At 38.4% G+C, this 19,527-nt stretch overlaps 1 protein-coding gene and 1 pseudogene across 8 annotated transcripts in view; one reads left to right on the forward strand and one right to left on the reverse strand.

Annotated features, from left to right (window-relative positions):
- Window positions 1-1,079: 1,079 nt before the first annotated feature.
- Window positions 1,080-19,527, forward strand: part of RALGAPA1 (Ral GTPase activating protein catalytic subunit alpha 1) — a 221,005-nt gene continuing 202,557 nt past the window's right edge. For 2 of the 8 annotated variants that reach the window (XR_010943440.1, XM_067737483.1), the window contains exon 1: window positions 1,080-1,733. Coding sequence is in view for 7 of the 8 variants with exons in the window: in XM_067737483.1 (XP_067593584.1) it covers window positions 1,628-1,733 (106 nt within the window). In the remaining variant the exon portion in view is untranslated. The remainder of the gene's footprint in view (window positions 1,734-19,527) is intronic. The other 6 variants (XM_067737461.1, XM_067737468.1, XM_067737451.1 and 3 more) reach the window with 6 other exon arrangements.
- LOC137227984 (E3 ubiquitin-protein ligase RING1-like) lies at window positions 12,388-14,451 on the reverse strand (annotated as a pseudogene).

Consider the following 19,527-nt stretch of genomic DNA (forward strand, 5'->3'; position numbering starts at 1 on the left):
CTTTCTAGCAAGCAATAGGAGTGTCTGCTGCTGCCTTTACCAGCAGTACGATGGCTAATTTAAAAACAAACTTTCCTATTTTGACTGATAAAATATTTCATTATTAAAAATTAAACTATATTGAGCGCAAGAAGCCAGACAAAAAGCATATACTGTATGCTTACACGTCTATAAAACTCTAGAAAATGCAAATTCCGGGTGACAGAAGGCAGATCAGTGGTTGCTGGTTCACCAGAGGTGGGGTGGTGGAAGGGAAGGATTACAGAGGGGCAAGAGGCCCCTTCGTGATCAATATTTTGATTGTGCTTATGTTTTCATGGATGTATGCAAATGTCCAATTTACCAAACTGTACAATTCGAAAATGTGCAGTTTATTGTATATCAGGTATACCTCAATAAAGCTGTTTAAAATTTGTTTAAAAAGAAACATTGTTTTAATCTGATTTTTAAAAATTATCCATGAGTGTGAACATTTTTCACATTTTAGTTGAGTATAGACTTCTGTGATTTTTTTTTTTCATGTCCTTACTAACTTTTCTACCTGTACCTTAGCAATTTTCTCCTGGATTTGTGAACTCTACATATCAAGAAAATTAACGCTTAAAGTTATTCAGATTTCTTTTCCCTGTAATTTTTCTTTCTGTTACTGCATGCTTTTGGGAGAATTCATTTATTTGTGCAAGATAATTTTTACCAAGAGGATGTACTATAACCCTACAAGTCTCTATACTACAGTAAATTGTAAATCATCACTTTGCAAAACAAACAAAAATCCTTTAAACAAAACTCAAATTAAGGAAATGAAGGGGTGTTACTACCAAAGCCTTCAGAATTGGCACCTAAAATATATTGCACATCTGTTTTGGTGCTATGTTCTTAAGTTACATCTTAATTTACATAGTAAACAGCAGAGACAGGCGGAGGACTTTTAAAACACAAAAACTACTCGGGGAGCTTGTCTAAGAGTCACTAGGCTTACAAAAGCGCACGCAGGAATTATCTTCCCAGACTTTCTCGGGCTCCTCCTCTGGCTGCTTGCACAGGAAACCAAAGCGGGGTAATGTCACGGGTGATCTCACGCTGGCATGACGTCAAGAACCCTTGACGTCAGAAGGCGGTTGCCACGGGGACCATTCGCCACCGACGGCAAAGTCGTGAAACCCATCACCACGCTCAGTCTCTGTGTCGGCCTCTAGAGAGTCTAAGCTGCTAAAGAATCTTTAACCTTAAGGGGGCCTCAGGGAGAGAGGAGTGGTGCCGCTGCCGCCGAGAGCCCCACCTCCGCGGCTCTGGGTCCTGGGTACCGGGCCCCGGCCTGTGGCGGCGAGCGGCGGCCGCGGCGGCGGCGAAGGCGATCGACCCGCCTGGGTCTCCTTTGCTCCGTGCAGGGCTGGGAGAGGGGAGCCGCCATATTGGAGCCGGAGCCGAAGGTGCTTTGCAGCCGCCGCGCGAGGCGGGTGGAGGTGGCGGCACTGGCCTGGATCTGGGAGGAGTCGGCCGCGCCGGGGCCCGCAAGGCTGGGGAGTGAATGAGCCGCTCACGCTAGTCTCCCCCCGCCCATTCCCTCCGCTTTCCGCCGCCGGGACCGGGCCGGGAGGGGGCCGGAGTCGGCCGTGGCGGAGGCAGGATGTTCTCCAAGAAGCCGCACGGAGACGTGAAGAAGTCTACCCAGAAGGTGCTGGACACCAAGAAGGACGCGCTGACCCGCCTCAAGCACCTGCGCATTGTCATCGGTGAGGGGCGAGGGGTGGTGGCGCCTGGAGGCCTGGGTTGTCCGGCCTTCCCTCTCCTGGGAGCCCCTGGGGACTCTCCCTCCGCCCTGGCGCGATGCGGGAGTAGAGGGCCAGGCGTCGCCTCTGCAGAGACGCGGGAGGGCGGATAATTTGGGGAGGGGAACCCTTGGCAGTTGGCAAGCACTAGTCACACTAACACGGGGTTTTCTCATTTTGAGTTAATAACCCGAACTCTTTTTTAAAAACACTTATTACTCTAAAGACTTAGATTATTTTTAGTCTTTCGGGAGACTTGGTGTTGCGGATAATGGTGTTTATAAGGATATGTTTGTCAGATGACTACCGCCATCCCCACCCAAGTGAAATGAAAAAAAAAAAAATCTCAGACAATGTAAGCCTTAATCTTTCAAGTTTTTTGGCTAAGGAGAGCAAAGAGGAAGCAGTTATACCTCTTTGGGAAATGGGTGGCTCCCAAAAAGCTTGTGGGAAAGAGACCCGCCCTTGTTAATGCACCTTGTTCATAATTACTATCATTTAGAGGTGGAACTATTATTAATTATAGAAAACAAGGTAGTTTATAGCTTCCTTTGCTTTTCGAGAATTATATAGAATTCTATTTTTAATTAAAATTTTCTTACCGTCTGTTGCCCTCTGTTTTGCTGGCCGACCAAACTGCTCTTTGAGTTGTGGATATGGTGTTAAAGGAATTTTTGGGACGCTTGGTCATTTCTCGGGCTGGTAAGGGCTGTAATAATACTTATGGAACAACTGGTCCAATACTTGGATCTTTTTAGATGAAATCTGAGGTGAAGAGGAAAGTTAGTTTGCCTTTGTTGATGCAGAGAGTTAATGGCAGAACTGACTTTAGAACCCAGATGCCTGAATCCTAGTTGAGAGTTTATCATCTCAGGCTCTCTTCCTAAAGAATGTTCGTTTCGAAAAATGACGTTTATTCAGTGACATGTCTTTTATTTGAGGTGCATGTTTCTCTACTATATGGTTTACTCATACCAACAGGATAACACCAATACCTAACATTTGTATGGTAATTTACTGTTTACAGAATGACTTCACATAAATTATAATTAATCCTCACAATAACTCTAGAGTTAGTTAAATTATTATCCTCCATTTTTTACAAATGAGAAAGTTGAAGTTTGGGAATGTTAAGTGGTCATCCCGCTACTAGGAGGCAGAGCCAGAACTGGAACCCAGATTTCATGTCTACAGTTTGATTTTTACTCTTTCTACATTGATGGCAGCAAATCTATATCACAAGTAAATTGTGTTTATTCCTGTGGAATAGTAAGAAAGCAGTTAAATCCAGTTTAGCAATGTAAAAAGATTTTTTTCAAGAAAATATAAATCTTCTAAATATAGTTGAGGTTGTCATCTTTTTATTTAAATTCTACTTGAGAGTTAAGCTGTTGAAGAAAAATTTGGCTAGGGGACTGAGACAGGGAAAGTTAATGTGTGGATGTAGGAGATTTATCACAGATAATGGCAGTTTGAAATTGAAGACTTAATGGAATTTGATACCTACTTGGGACAAACTGTAGGCTGGGTAATGGTAGAGCTATAAAGTTGAGTTCCAATAGAGTATTGACATTTCCTAAATTAACTGCCACAGTTCTTTAGTTATGGAATGGTTAAGAAATAGTTCATATATACTTCTTTGGCATAGAAGTTTTTTTTCCACCCTGGAGACGTGGTCTAAATTAAGAGGTCATACATATCAGATATTTTGTAGTGCCTAGATTTCTCAGTTTGAAAACAAAACAATAGTTTTTTTTTAAAAAAACCCTTTGCTTTTTAGAAATTTATTTTATTTATTTTTAGATGGAGCATATACTGTACATAAACATTTAAAATATCCTTATGAACCTTCAAATGGAGGACTTTGTGCTTTCAGATACTCCCTGCCCCGTGAGTGGAGGAGGTCCATACGGAGAGATTACTGCACTCATTTTAGAACAGTAATTCTCAACCAGGGACAGTTTTGCTCCCCTGGGGACAGTGAGAATGTCTGGAGACACTTTCGGTTTTCACAATTGGAGAGAGGTGCTACTGGCATCTAGTGGGTAGCAGGTATGCTGCTAAACATCTTGAAACGCACAGGATAATCCCTCACAACAATATTCTAGCTTCAGATGTCAATGGTGCTGAGGTAAACCTTGTCAAAATATAGAACAAAAAGAGTTGGACCTCCAAATCCTGCACTTGGTTCGAACATATTAATTAATTGAATAAAATATTCTGTATCTTTAAGTGGTTACAGTTACTTTGTTTGAAATATGATTAATGTGATTCCTAAGAAAATGAGTGGGAGAGAGTAGAATGGCAAAGACTGAAAGGTGTTTTAGAGTTCTCCCATTTTGCAGATGGGAGAGCCGCTTCAGATCCTTTTTACAAGTTAAGTGCAGGTTTTACATAAAGTAAACTCTGTGAGGAAACTAGTTTGCAGAATAATGGGGCATCGCCAATTACACAGGATTTTGACTTTTGTTTGGTCCCATCTAAACTGTATTTTTAACCTTTAAATGGAACTGCCATTCACCCAGGGTATTTATAGAATTCAGTGCATCCCAATATATGAGAACGTAATTTAAATATCTGGTGTAAGCCTTTGTCCTGGCATGTGTTCCCACTAAAGGGCAATTCCAGATGAATTTATAGAACTTGGAGGATTTAGATTTAAATCTACTGTGTTTATTGATATTGCTGTGTGTTTGATTTTTAGGAACTGGAAGTTAGAATTATTAAAAAATAGAAATAAGGCCTTGTCTAGTTGCTGAAGTTTCATGTTGACCTCTCCCCCTGCCCCCTCTGTTTTTTGGGTTTTTTTTTTTACAATTAATGGCCTTAAGATAATGATAGTAAGTTAGCAGGTAACTTGGTATCTAACTAAATGGCTAACATAATTCTCGGCATGAAGTGGATATTGAGTAAATGTTATTGATAATTTTCTTGTATGGCAAGGTAACAGTTCAGTCTTCTTAACTTAAAAAAAAAGATAAGTGCTTATTAGCTAATAAATATATTGATTATTGTTGGATCATTCTTTTTAGTAGCTTTATTGAGGTGTAATTGACAGAAAATAAATCACACATATTTAAAGCATATAATTGAATGCTTTTTCAAAAATTGAAGTACAGGTGATGTACAATATTATATAAGTTACAGGTATAAAATACAGTGATTCACAATTTTTAAAGGTTATACTCCATTTATAGTTATAAAATATTGGCTATATTCTCCACGTTGTACAATATATCCTTTTAGCTTATTTTATGCATAGTAGTTTGTACCTCTTAATCCCCTACCCCTATATTGTACCTCCCCCCTTCCCTCTCCCCACTGGTGACTACTAGTTTGTTCTCTATATCTGTGAGGCTGCTGTTTTTGTTATATTCACTGTTTTCTTGTATTTTTTAGATTCCACATATAAGTGATATCATACAGTATTTGTCTTTCTTTGACTTATTTCACTTAGTGTAATACCCTCCGAGTCCACCCATGTTGCTACAAATGGCAATATTTCTTTCTTTTTTGTGGCTAAGTAGCATTCCATTGTGTATATACACCAATATCTTCTTTATCCTTTCATCCATTGATGGACACTTAGGTTGTTTCCATTGTAAATAATGCTGCTATGAACATTGGGGTAATTGAGTACATACATATACATATACATATTTTTGACATACATATACCTTGTGAAGCCATCATGACAATCAAGATTAGGAACATAGACAATCAAGAAAATAAATATATCTGTAACCTCCCAAAGTTTCCTTTTGCCCCTTTGTAATCCCTTCCTCTCACCCTTCCTTGCCTGCCATCCTACCCCTTCCCTGGGCAACCACTGATCTGCTCTCCTCTACATTAGTTTGTATTTTATATATATATGGAATTAACAGTATTTACTCTTTTTTGATTGGTTTCTTCTACTCAGCATACTTTGAAATTCCTCTATTTGTTTTGTGGTGGTGTGTCTATAGTACTTTGCTCTTATTGCTGAGTAATATTCCATTGTATGGATATGTTATAATTTGATTATCCCATTCACATGTTGATGGACATGTGGGTTTTCAGTTTTGGGCTATTCCGTATAAAACTGCTGTGAGAGGTATGTGTTATATAGATATATGCTTTCTTTTCTCTTGGAATAAATACTTAGGAATGGCATGGATGGATCCTATGGCAGTTGTGTGTTTCTTTTTAGAAGCTGATATACTGTTTTCTGTATTTTTACCATTTTACATCCTTACAAGCAGTGTGTGAGAGTTCTAGTTCCTCCGCAAATGCACCAACACCACTTGGTATGGTATTTCTTTCTCTTGTCAGCCACTATAATAAGTTATGTAGTGGATATAATTAGTGTTTCCCTGATATCTAATAACATTGAGCTTCTTTTCATGTGCTTAATTTGCCATTGTATAACTTCTTTGATGAAATCAAGTTCAAATCTTTCACCTATTTTTAAATTGAGTTTTTTGCTTTCTTATTTAGTTTTGAAAATTCTGTATATATTCTGGATACAAGTACTTTATCAGATACATGATTTGCAAAGATTTTTTTTTCCCCCAGTCTTTGGATGTCTTTTAATTCTATTATTTTCTTAGAAGGAGTAGGAATTCTTAATTTTGATAAAGTCAATGTATCAAGTTTTTCTTTTATGGTTCATGCTTTTGGTGTTGTATCTGAAATCTTTGCCCAAAGTCAAGGTCACAAAAATTTTCTCCTGTGTTTTCTTCTAGAGTTTTAAAATTTTAGGATCTATATTTAGGTCTGTGATCCATCTTGAGTGAACTCTGCAAATATGGTTTGAGGTATGGATTGAAGTTTATTTTTTTGCATATGGATATCCAAATTTTCCAGCACCATTTGTTGAAAATGACTGCCCTTTCTCCACTGAATTGCCTTTGTACTTTTTCCAAAACTCAGTTTTCTATATATGTATGGTTCTATTTTGGGACTCTGTTTTGTTCTGGTGATCTGTTTGTCTGTGTTGATGCCTGTACCACAGTGGCTTTTTTTGTTGTTGTTACCGTAACTTGATAATAAATCTTGAAATTAGATGGTGTTGTCCCTACAACTTTGTTCTTCTTTTTCAAAGGTTTGTGTTTTTTTGGAGTGGTGGGAGGGAGCTATGCCAGGTCCTTTACCTTCCTGTATGGGTTTTAAAATTAGCTTGTCAGTTTCTCATACATAAATAAACAAACAAACAAATTCTTGCTGGGGTTTTGATCGGGATTGTGATGAATTTGTAGGTCACTTTGGGAAAAATTGACAATATTGAATTCTCTGACTCATGAACAAGGTATGTTTCTTCATTTTACATAGGGCTTCTTTAATTTCTCTAGCAGCATTTTATACTTTTTAATCTACAGGTCTTACACATCTTTTGTCACTTATCCCTAAATATTTTCTACTTTTGATACCATTGTAAATGATATCTTCATGACCATTTTTAAAAAAAATTTATTTTATTTATTTTATTTTTGGCTGCGTTGGGTTTTCGTTGCTGCACGCGGGCTTTTCTCTAGTTGTGGTGAGCGGGGGCCACTCTTCGTTGTGGTACGTGGGCATCTCATTGAGGTGGCCTCTCTTGTTGCCGAGTACAGACTCTAGATGCGTGGGCTCAGTAGTTGTGGCTTGCGGGCTCTAGAACTCAGGCTAAGTAGTTGTGGAGCATGGGCTTAATTGCTCTGCGGCATGTGGGATCTTCCCAGACCAGGGATCGAATCCGTGTGCCCCGCACTTGCAGGCAGACTCTTAACCACTGCACCACCGGGGAAGCCCCTTCATGACTATTTCTGATTGCTAGTAAAAGGAAATGCAGTTGATTTTCGTATATTGAGCTTGTATCCTGAAACCTTGCTAAACGCACTTATTAGTATTTTATAGATTTCATGGGATTTTTTGTTTTTTACATACATGATCTCATTGTCTGTGAATAAAGATGGTCTTGCTTCTTTTTAACCTGGATGCCTTTATATCTTTTTCTTGTCTTGAACTTATTGGAATCTCTAGCACAGTGTAGAATAGAAGTGGTGAGAGTGGACATCCTTGTCTTTTTCTTGATCTTAAGGGTAAAGTGATCAGTTTTTTACCATACAATATGATGTTAATTGTAGGTTTTTATAGATGCCCTTTGTCATGTTGAGAAAGTTTTATTCTCTTTCTAGTTTGCTGAGAGTTTTCATCAAGAATAGATATTAGATACGTCAAATGCTTTTTCTGTTTCTATTGAGGTTAACAGGTTTTTAAATTTTTTTTCATTCTGTTAATGTGATAAATTATAGTCATGGATTTTCAAGTGTTAAATCAACTCTGCAATCCTCTGCAAACCTAAGTTGATTGTGATATGTCATTTTTATATGTTGTTGGATTTGATACTCTAAAACATTTGTAATTTTGTAATTATGTTTATGAGGGATATTGGTCTGTACTTTTCTTGTAATGTTTTTGCTTTTTTATAACAGGTAATGTTAGCCTCATAATATTAATTGAGAAGCATTCCTTTCTTTTAAGTTTTCTGGAATTGTTCATGTAAAATTGGTATTTTTTTTCCTTAAATGTTTGGTAGAATTCACCAATGAAGCCATCTAGATATGGAGTTTTCTTTGAGGGAAGGTTTTTAACTACTTTAATAGAGGGCTGTTCAGGTTATCTGTTTCTTCTTGAGAGAACATTGGTAGTTTGTATCGTTCAAGGGATTTTCCGATTTCATATAAGTTGTCAAATTTATAGGTATAAAGTTGTTTATAATGCTCCGTTATTGTCCTTTGATATCTATAGAATCTGTGATGATGTCACCCCTCTTATTCCTAATTTGTCTTTCTTTCCTGATCACTCTGGCTGGAGGCTTATCTCTTTTATTGATCGTCTAGAAGGACCAGTTTGTGGCTTCATTGATTTTTCTCTGTTTTTCTGTTTTTATTTCATTGATTTCTGCTTTGGTCTTTATTATTCCCTTTTTCTGCTTAGTCTTAGTTTAATTTGCTCTTTTTGTAGCCTCTTAAAGTGTAAACTGAGGTTATTGATTTGAGACCTTTTTCTGTCTAATGTAGGCATTTGGTGATATAAATTTTCTCCTAAACAGCATCCCACAAATTATGGTATTTTGTATTTTCATTTACAGCTAGGTCCAAAATGCGTTCTAACTCCCCTTTTGATTTCTTCTTTGATCCATACAAGTGTGTTTTTTAGCTTCAAATATTGGTGGATTATCCTGATATCTTTCTGTTATTGATTTCTAATTTGATTTCATTATAGTCAGAAAACATATGTTTTATGACTTGAATTCTTTAAAATTTATCGAAATTTGACAGTCAGGAATATGTTTTAACTTGATGGATGTTCCATATTCGCTTGAAAACAGTATATATTCTGCTTTTGGTGGGTTGAGTGTTTGAAAAATGTCAGGATAAGTTGTTTGATAGTATTGTTCAGGTCTCCTATATCCTTGCTGAATTTGTCTCCTTGTTTTTACAAATTATTGATGGGGGGACTGAAATTTCTGACTGTAATTGGGGGGGGTTTGTCTATTTCTTTTTGAGTTCTATCAGATTTTGCTTAATGTATTTTGAAGCTCTGTTATTAGGTGTCTAAACATTTAGGGTTATTATTTCCTCTTGATAAATTGAGTTCTTTAGCATTATGAAATGATATCTTTAACCTTGGTAATAGTCTTTGCTCTGGAATCTACTTTGATAGTAATATATAGACTTCTGCTTTCATTGACTAGTATATATTTTCCTGTCTTTTTAATCTATTTGTTTCTTTATATAAAGTGGATTTCTTGGTGGCAGTATATATTTGAGTCTTAATTTTTATTCTAATCTAAGAATCTCGGCCTTTGAATTGAGATGTTGGATGACTTTTTTTTCTTTGTCACTGTGCTATTCATTATATCCCCAGAACTTATTTATCTTATAACTAAAAATTTATACCTTTTCACTCTCTTCACCCATTTTCCCCACCCCTACCTCCTGCCTCAACCACCATTCTGTTCTCTGTTTCTATGAGTTTGCTGTCTTTAAATTTCACATATAAACGAGATCATACAATATTTGTCTTTCTCTGTCTTATTTCACTTAGCATGATGCCCTCAAAGTCTACCTATGCTGTAGCAAATGACAGGATTTTCTTCTTTTTTTTGACTGAATAATATTCCTTTGTATGGATATACACATGTCCATACAAATGAGTATATACCACATTTTCTTTATCCATTCATCTGTTGCCAGACACTTAGGTTGTTTCCATGTCTTGGCTGTTGTAAATAATGCTGCACTGAACATGGGAGTGCAGATATCTCTTCAAAGTAGTGGTTTCGTCTCCTTTGGGTATATACCCAGAAGTAGAATTGCTGGATCATGTGGTAGTTCTATTGTTAATTTTTTTTAAAAAAATTATTTATTTATTTTTGGCTGTGTTGGGTCTTCAGTGCTGTGTGTGGGCTTTCTCTAGTTGCGGCAAGTGGGGGCTACTCTTCGTTGTGGTGCGTGGGCTTCTCATTGCGGTGGCTTCTCTTGTTGCGGAGCACAGGCTCTAGGCATGTGGGCTTCAGTAGTTGTGGTGTGTGGGCTCACTAGTTGTGGCTTGTGGGCTCTAGAGCGCAGGCTCAGTAGTTGTGGCATGTGGGCTTAGTTGCTCCGTGGCATGTGGGATCTCCCTGGACCAGGGATTGAACCTGTGTCCTCTGCATTGGCAGGTGAATTCTTAACCACTGCGTCACAAGGTAAGTTCCCCCTTTTTTTTTTTTAACATTTTTTTAAATTTCTTGGCCACGCCGCCTGAGGTGGGATCTTAGTTTCCCAACCAGGGATCAAACCCATGCCCCCTGCAGTGGTAGCGTGGAGTCTTAACCACTGGACTGCCAGGAAAGTCCCTCTATTGTTAACTTTTTGAGGAACCTTTATACTATTTTTCATAGTGACTGGACAAATTTACATTTCCACACAACTGATTTTTGTATGTTGATTTTGTATTGTGTAATTGTACTGAATTCATTTATTAGTCTGATAGTTTTCTAGTGGAGTCTTTAGGGTTTTCTATATTATAAGATCATGTCATGTGCAAATAGAAACAGGTATACTTCTTCCTTTCAGATTTTGGTGGCTTTTATTTTTTCTTTTTCTTGCCTCTTTGGCCAAATTGCTCTGGCTAGGACTTCCAATACTGTGTTGAATAGGAGTGATGAGAGTGGGCACCTTGCTCTTTCAGCTTTTCACCATTGAATATGATGTTAGCTGTAGGCTTGTCATATATGACCTTTATTATGTGGCAGTACATTCCCTCTATACCCAGTTTGTTGAGAGTATTTATTATGAATGTGATGTTGAGTTTTTTTAAAATGCTTTTTCTGTATCTGTTGAGATGATCATATGACTTTTAACCTTCATTTTGTTAATCTGTGAATCACATTGGTTAATTTGTGATGTTTGAACCATTCTTGCATGCCTGGAATAAATCCCGCTTAATCATGGTTATGATCCTTTTAATATATTGTTGCGTTTGGTTTGCCAATGTTTTGTTAAGGATCTATGTTTTCCAGGTATATTGGCCTGTAACGTTCTTTTCTTTTCTTTTTTTTTTTTCTTTCTCTGTAGTGATTTTGTCTGGTTATGTTATCAGGGTAATGCTAGCTTTGCAAAATGAGTTTGGAAGTACTCCCTCTGTTTCCATTATATGGAAAAGAGTTTGAGAAGGATTGGTATGAATTCTTTAAATGTTTGGCAGAATTCACCAGTGAAGCCATCTGGTTCTGGACATTTCTTTGTTAGGAGGTTTTTGATTACTGATTTAGTCTCATTACTTGTAATTGTTCATTTCAGATTCAGACCAATAACTTGCCATTTAGATCTGGATGACATACATTTAAAGTCATTATTGATTTGTTTGAGTTTGATTTAAGTTTGTGTCTGTTATCTTGCTGTTTTCTATTTGGCTTATCTTTTCTTAGTTTTCTGTTTTCCCTTTTTTTATATTAGTTGAATACATTTATGATTTTTAAAATTTGTCTTATTAGCTATAATCTTTTATTTTAGTTGTTATTATATGATTTATAGTATGATTTATATATCTTCAACTTCTCAGAGTCTACTTACTATTAAGTGATATTCTACCACTTCTTGTGTTGTGTAAGAACTTTACAGAGTGTACTTTAATTTCTCTTCCCAGCCTTTATACTTTTCTGGTCATACATTCACTTATATTGATACATGTTGTAAACCCTGTAATTGTTTTGTCTAAGCAAGCAGTTATCTTTTAGATACTTTTAAATAATGAGGAAAAAGATATATATTTACCCATGTGGTACCATTTTGAGCGCTCTTCATTCCTTTGCAGAGATGGATATTTCCAGCCAGCCAGCATCATTTTGTTTTTGTTGGAAGGATTTCCTTTAACATTTGTTTTGTAATGATGGTCTGCTGGTGATGGATCCCTTATGCTTTTGTTTATGTTAAAACGTCTTTATTTTCTCTTCTTTTTTGAAAGATGTTTTGCTATGATTAGAATTCTTGGTTGATGGCTTTTTTCCTTTGTCCTTGAAAGATTTTACTCCACTGTTTTTTTGCTTGCATTGTTTCTGATAAGAAGTCTGCTGTTATCTTTTTTTTTTTTTTTTCCCTCCCCGAAGAGGAAAAAAAGCAAATTTGTTGTTGTTGGTAGAAGGGCGTGAAGGGAAGGGCTCTTCACCCTTCCCAACATCTTGCATGGATGGGAGGTTGGGGGCAACAGAAAAGTCAGTAGATGGGGGCGCAGGCCCCACTCTGTACAATATAGAAGAATCTGATATAGATAATTGTATAAAAGCCACTTGTCCTCGTTTGTGTCCTCTTGCTGGCTGGCCGGGCTGGGGGACTCTGGGGGACAAAGAAGCTGGGTGGTGGGCCAGGACTCAGGGACACCCCATGGTCCCCATCCTCTGGCTGTCCCCTTGCGGGGTTACTTTGGATCCTTGGTGAGGGCATAGCAGAGCTCCAGTGGTTGGGACACTTTCCAGAACTTCTCATTCAGCAGCTCCAGGGTCAGCGAGCCATTCAGTGTCATGAAAGCTCCACCCCCGGGGGCGATGTAGATGGTATACTGCTTTTCGCTGACACCCTCCAGACTGGGCAAGGCAGGCTCTTCAGAGCAGTCACCTCCTCTGGCACCCCCACCCTCCCCGCCTCCCCCATCAGGTCCTCCAGCGTCAGAGGCGCCCCCTCCAGGCCCTCCTGGCTCCCCTGCCTCTTGCTGATGCCTCCGTTCGAAGGCCGTGCGCAGGGCCAAGTACTTGGAGAGATGGTCCACTGTGGCATTCCCAGTTGTCTTCACATACCTAGTTTGGCAGTATTCTCCCTTCTCCACGAGCAGAGGGTGGGGCCGGAACACGAGCTCAGTTTCTCCACCTGGCTCTGGGGGACTGGAAGCCCCAGGAGGGCTTGGTGGGGGGCAAGGTTCTTCCTCCCAGGGTCCCTCCCTGGTCACCAGAGTCTTCAGAACCGGCACCTCCACCCACCCCACCAGTGCCACCTCCCTCTGTCCCTACACTGCTCCCCCGGTGCCTCCTCTATGGGGTCGCTTGGGAGCAGGGCTTGGGGCACAGTCAGGGGCAGAGTCTGAGCTCACGTCCTCTCCACCCCCTTCTCCCTCCCCCGGTTCTCATTCCTCCTGACTTATTGTTGTGGTCTGATCTGACCCAGGCATCCGCCATCTCACATGCTGGGCCCTGTGCATGGCCTGCATGTGCAGCCCCTCCTCAGTGCTGGAGCTCAGCACCTGCTGGTTGTGCAGGTGGCTGAGGCGGATGAGCACCCTGTCTTGGTGGGCCTCATAGTCCTCCCGGCTGGGGTAGATCTTAGAGATCAGAGCATCGAAGTTGGGGTCTGGCCACAGAGACCGCTTGGATACCAGCTTCTTTCCGCAGGTAGGGCATTCCTTGTTCCCGCTGCGCAGGGCCGTGACAGTGCAATCAGAGCAGAATTGGTGGAGGCACTCCTTGGTTGTCATCGTATTCTTTAGCATGTCCAGGCAGATGGGGCACATGACCTCTGAATGCAGCGACCGAGGGGAAACTGCAATCTCTGTGCCATCCATGATGGCTTCCTGGAGGTGTCGATGAGTGGAAAGGCAGTGGGTGGGTTGGGGGGAAAGGGGTTTTAGAAACAAGTGGTCCATGAACTTGGAGTCTTGAGAAATACAGTGAGATGTCAGAATTTGGGTACCTCCCGTTGTCCACTTGAGGAAATTGGGAATTCTAAGAGTAGGAGCTTTGGAATAGGAGGATCTGAGATTTGGTGATAGGCCTAGGGATGGGCATGGCATAGATTTTCCATCTGTGGAAGACTTACTTGGTCAACAGAATTTCTTACAGTGCAGTCCTGGTACTACCTATATAAGAATCCTCTAGGATGCATGTTAAAAATGAAGATTCTAGGGTCCCATCCCATTACTGTATCGCAATGTTACAGGTAGGGGCCAGCGGGAATTCCATTTTTAATAAACTCTGAAGGTGAGTCTTACATGCACTGACCCATCATGCGGAACTGAGGAGCGGCGAAGGTAATTTCAAACTGTTTACTATCTTTCAAATGAAGATAGTAATACTTGCTCTACCTCTCTGGCACATCTGAGGGGTCCGGTGGAGCTCATACAGACTCAGTTCCCACGTTTTGCTTTCATTCTGGGCATTCGTCAGCGTCGTCATGGTGACCGGGCACAGACCCCCGCCACGAGGCCTCCGCCGCCGGGGAGGAGGAGAGGTAGGCAGTCTCCAGCCGTCTGCGCTCCCACCACCACAGCGCCTCTCCCGGTGCCCGGGCTCCCCGGCCGAGTTCACTCGGTCCGCAGCCGCTGCTTAGACAGCAGCTCCCGCCACCGCTGCCGCCATGGCCCGGGCGCTGGGGCCCTAGGTCTGCTGTAATCTTTATCTTACTCTGTATGTATGTGTGTGTATATATATATATATATATATATATATAATTTATATATATATATAATTTATATATATATATAATTAGTTTTTTTTGGATGCTTTTAAGATTTTCTCTTCATCATTGGTTTTGAGCAGTTTGATTATGATGTGCCATGGTGCAGTTTTCTCAATATTTCTTGCCATGGGGTTCATCAAGATTCTTAGATTTGTGGGTTTAGAGTTTTCATAAAGTTTGGAAAATTTTGGGACATTTCCTCCCAGTTATTTCTCCCCTCCCTACTTTTATTTATTTATTCTTTTATTTATTTCATTTATTAGTATATTAAAAAGTATTAATATCAGATTCATATATTAGGAAGTATTATTAGTATATTGGAGGGACTCATAGCTTTTGGAAAAGAACTGATATTCTTTTCATTTTTTTAGATTCTTTCTTCTGTTTTATCTTGAGTAGTTCCTATTTCTACTCTTCAAATTCACTAGTCTCTTCTGCTACATGCAATCTGCCATTAATCCCACTAGTTTATTTTTCATCTCAGATGTAGTTTTTATCTAGTTCATTTTGTGTGTGTGTGTGTATAAAATTATATTGTCTGTATATCTTCTTAGCTTCTTGAACATGTGGAATACAAGTAAAATAACTTAATATCCTCTGCTCATTCTAACATCTCTATCTATTCTGGGTCAGTTCCATCAGTTGATTATTCTTCTCATCCTGGGTTGTTTTCTTGCCTCTTTGTATGCTGAGTAATCTTTGGATGTCTCATATTTGAATTTTACCTTCTTAGCTTCTGGATATTTTTGTATTCCTATAAATTCTTGAGCTTTTTACTGGGATGCAGTTAAATTACTTGAAAACAGTTTAATCATTTCAGGTCTTGCTTTTAGGGTTTGTTGAGTGGATCCATCTAGGGATGATTATTACCTACTGTGAGGCAATACCTTCCTGAGTATTCTATTCAGTGCCCACAGGTATGAGGGATTTTTTGTAGCCCCACTCTTGGGAACAGGTGCTGTTCCCCAGCTTATGTGAGTATCTGGTACTGTTCTCTCATATTCTCTCACATAGTACTTTTTCCTGTCTTGGGAAGTTTCCTTGCAACTATTTATGATCATACTGAAAGAGAACCCTCTCCAGTCTTCGAGGATCTCACTGTATACAGCTCTCTCCTCTTTGGTGCTCTGTCCTGTGGCCTCTAATTACCTTGGTTTCCTTGCACTATCAGCTCATTTTCTCAACTCATGGATTCCACTGGCTCTACCTGGATTCCCTTTCCTCTCACCATGGGCTGGAAACTCTTAAGACATTAAACTGGAGTAGCTGAAGGTATACCTCGTTTGTTTGCCATATGTCAGGAATGACTTTCCTTATCTGATGTTCGTACCTGCTTGAAACAGACAAACAAAAGAACAAAAAAACCCCTGAAACGTAAACAACAATTTTCAAGGCACTGGACATCAGATGCTGATAATAAGAGGTTCTCTTAAATGAATGAGACTGAAAATTGGCTTCATACAAAGCAACTCGGCCCCCATATTTTTACTTTTTTACATTCAGAGAAGAAATTTATGATCAGTTGATTATTGATTATATCTGAAAAATATCTAATTGTTCTCCAATCTGAATATATTAATGTTTTCAGAAAGAAAATCAGATTAAAATATCTTAGAAAAAAAAATAAAATATCTTAGAAAAAAATAACCTAGTGTTCATTAGGTATAAAAAGTAATGTATAAAAGAAACAAGTACCGTATATGTTCATTAAGTAAATAACTTGAAAGTGGTGTAGATTAACTTGGAACGGATATGCCTGGAAATCTGAAAATGTGTAGGAGTCATTGTGAAGTGTAAACTGCCTATAAAAATAAACTAACTTGATATTTGAATATGTTCTTAGGATTTGATGGGCAAAGTTAGCAAGTAATCCTATATACATGTCATTAGACTCTTTATATTCTTTAATTTGTATAAACTATAGTCTTTAATTTGACTCTTACTGATTTAAAAAATTAATTTGACTTCATTGAAATGTTTTATCTTTGTGTATTTATGAAGAAGTGATTTACTGAGCAGATTATTTACATAAACAATATTACTGATTAATTTGCTTAGTAAAACAAGCTGTTTCAAAATATTGTAAGCCATTTTTGCATTAATGTTTCTTTCATTAAGGATTTTATTGCATCCAAAGAATTTTACATGGCTTATAGGACTGAATAAAATGTGGAATAGAACAATTAGTGATAAAACAAGCAACCGAAGAGCCATTACTTAAAGGTAACATTATCAGGTTCCAGAGATGAGCTGATTATAGCTATAAGGCATTGAATTTGATTCTTAGATTTCCTGGCAGCCAAAGTGAAAAGAGAAACATGTTGGGTTACAAGTTTTCAGTGTCCTAGAAAAGAAAGCATACCTTTTTCTTTCTTTCTTTCTTTCTTTTTTTTTTTGGTTAAAACATTGTTTTTTCTGGATTCTAAATTCAATCACAATTTGTATATATATGTATGTTCATATATTATTTAATGTGTCTTTTAGAAGGATCATGCAGTAGAAATAGATTTTGGAGAGAATAGAAAAATAGGCGATTAGTATGTTTGTTAGATCTATTCTTTCTAAGATCAAATGTCTACACAATCTAAATTGTTTTCATTCTTTCTTTTTTTTCTATTTGTGTAAATGGCATCGTCATCGCCAGGTTACTAAGACATGAAACTTGCATCTTTGACAATGTGGTAGAAAAAGAAAAATAAATTTACCTTAGTCACATTATCTTCTTCAACCTCTTGTTACCCCTCTCTGGTATTTTACATTTCAGTAATACTGAATGAGACATCACTTTCTGTGATGCCTGTGCTTTTGCTAATGTTATTTACTGTACTGTCATTAATAACCCATTTCTTTTAACCTTCTTATTAAGAAAGAAAGAATAAGAGGGAGGAAGGAAGGAGGAAGAAAGAAAGAAGTATCAACAACAAAATAATAATCCCACTTATTGGATTTCAAAACTGCAGTCTGGAGCTATAACTACTATAGAAAGGAAGTAGACTTTGTATGAACTCTAAATTGAAAACTTAATATGGTTTGGATGTGTGCATTAATGCATTTTTAGAAAATACCACTATCCATTAATTATGGACCAACCATGAGTTAGGTATACTTCACGTAAGAGCAGTATTACATGAATATGAGTGATAATAAGAATTGTATTCTAGGAAGCCCGCTGGTGCAGTGAGAAAGTAGATCAGATGCTATTAAGAAGGCACCTAATACTATATTATGTAAAATGGCAATTGTATTAAAGAAAAAGCAGGGAAAGAAAATCATACTTATACCTGAAAGCCTTTACTCTTCCTTCAGTCTCAGGGGAAAATCTGTAGAGCTTTGGTGAAGTCTTCTCTTATCATCTGGTAGGTATAGGGACTTTCCTACTTACTTCTAGTAATTTGGTTATTTATTACAGTGTAATTACTTATTTGCATGCCTGTATCTTAAGCCTTCCGGAGAGTAGAAGCATGTCTCTTCAACCTCATATCCCTAGACTCAGCATAGTGCCTGGCATATGAAAGGCGCTTCGTAAATATTATGTAGTTCATGAATGAATATATTAGGTATGAGGAGAGTGAAGTTGCTCTTCTGTGAGTAACTTCCTTTCAATTAAGAATGGTAGAAAAAACGTTTAAAGTCAGTATTCTGATCAGAAAGAATCCTTGGGTTACCTGAAGGACCTGTGCAAAAAAACTGGCTCAGAATCTAAAATCTGTCCTATGTGAAACAGAAGAACAAAGAAAAACAAAAAAATGGGACATTACATGAAAAATGTTTATGGCATTATGGCAGAGGTTATGAGATAATCTTCACCATTACTGAAAGAAATCTTCATGACCCTTATATAACATCTAATTTTTTAAAAACTTATGTCTAGTGAGCACAACAGCATGTCATCTTTGAAGTATATACCACCCACTCCCCCCCCCGCAATCTAACAGAATAAACTGACTTGTAGACAGACACAGAGGAGAAGGAGATGTGGAGATGGAACAGAATACTGAGTTTGTGGCTCTAATGTGTCACAGCAGCCACAGGAGGCTAATATAAATCTATTTGTATTTTGTACTTTTGCTTTTCCATATGAATTTGAGAATCAGCTTGTTAAATTCTGTGTATAATATTGTTAGGATTTTAAAAATTGTATTGCCTTGAATCTATAGGTTTAATTTAAAGGAGATTGACGTCTATAGTATATCTACAGTTGACCCTAGAACAGTGTGGGTGTTGGGGCACCAACCCTCCACACAGTTGAAAATCAACATGTAACTTATAGTCGGCCGTCCATATCGCTGCTTCTGCCTCCACAGATTCAACCAACTGTGGATTGTGTAGTGCTGTAGTATTTACTATTGAAAAAAATTCATGTATAAGTGGATTCGTGCAGTTCAGACCTGTCTTGTTCAAGGATCAGCTGTATTCTTCCTATCCCAAGGGGTCTCCATTTATTTAATTAGGCTTTCCTTAAAGGTTGTAAATAAAAAAATTTATATTTTTCTCTAAGAAGGATTTGCACATCTTTTTTATGGTCAAGAATAGGTACATTTAGGGACTTCCTTGGTGGTCCAGTGGTTAAGACTCTGTGCTTCCAATGCAGGGGACGCAGGTTCGATCCCTGGTCAGGGAACTAGGATCCCGCATGCTGTGCAGTGTGGGCCCCCCCGCAAAAAAAACAAAAAAGAATAGGTACATTTAAAAAGGATGTTAAATTTAAAAGGGATGACTTCTGTTTGCTGCAGAAGGAGCACATGTGACCACTTCATTAAATGGTGGTTTAGATAAAGATTAGGAGGAAAGAATGTTCATTTGGATAA

The sequence above is a fragment of the Pseudorca crassidens genome, chromosome 1, assembly GCF_039906515.1.
Source record: "Pseudorca crassidens isolate mPseCra1 chromosome 1, mPseCra1.hap1, whole genome shotgun sequence".
NCBI classification, from domain to species: Eukaryota; Metazoa; Chordata; class Mammalia; order Artiodactyla; family Delphinidae; genus Pseudorca; species Pseudorca crassidens.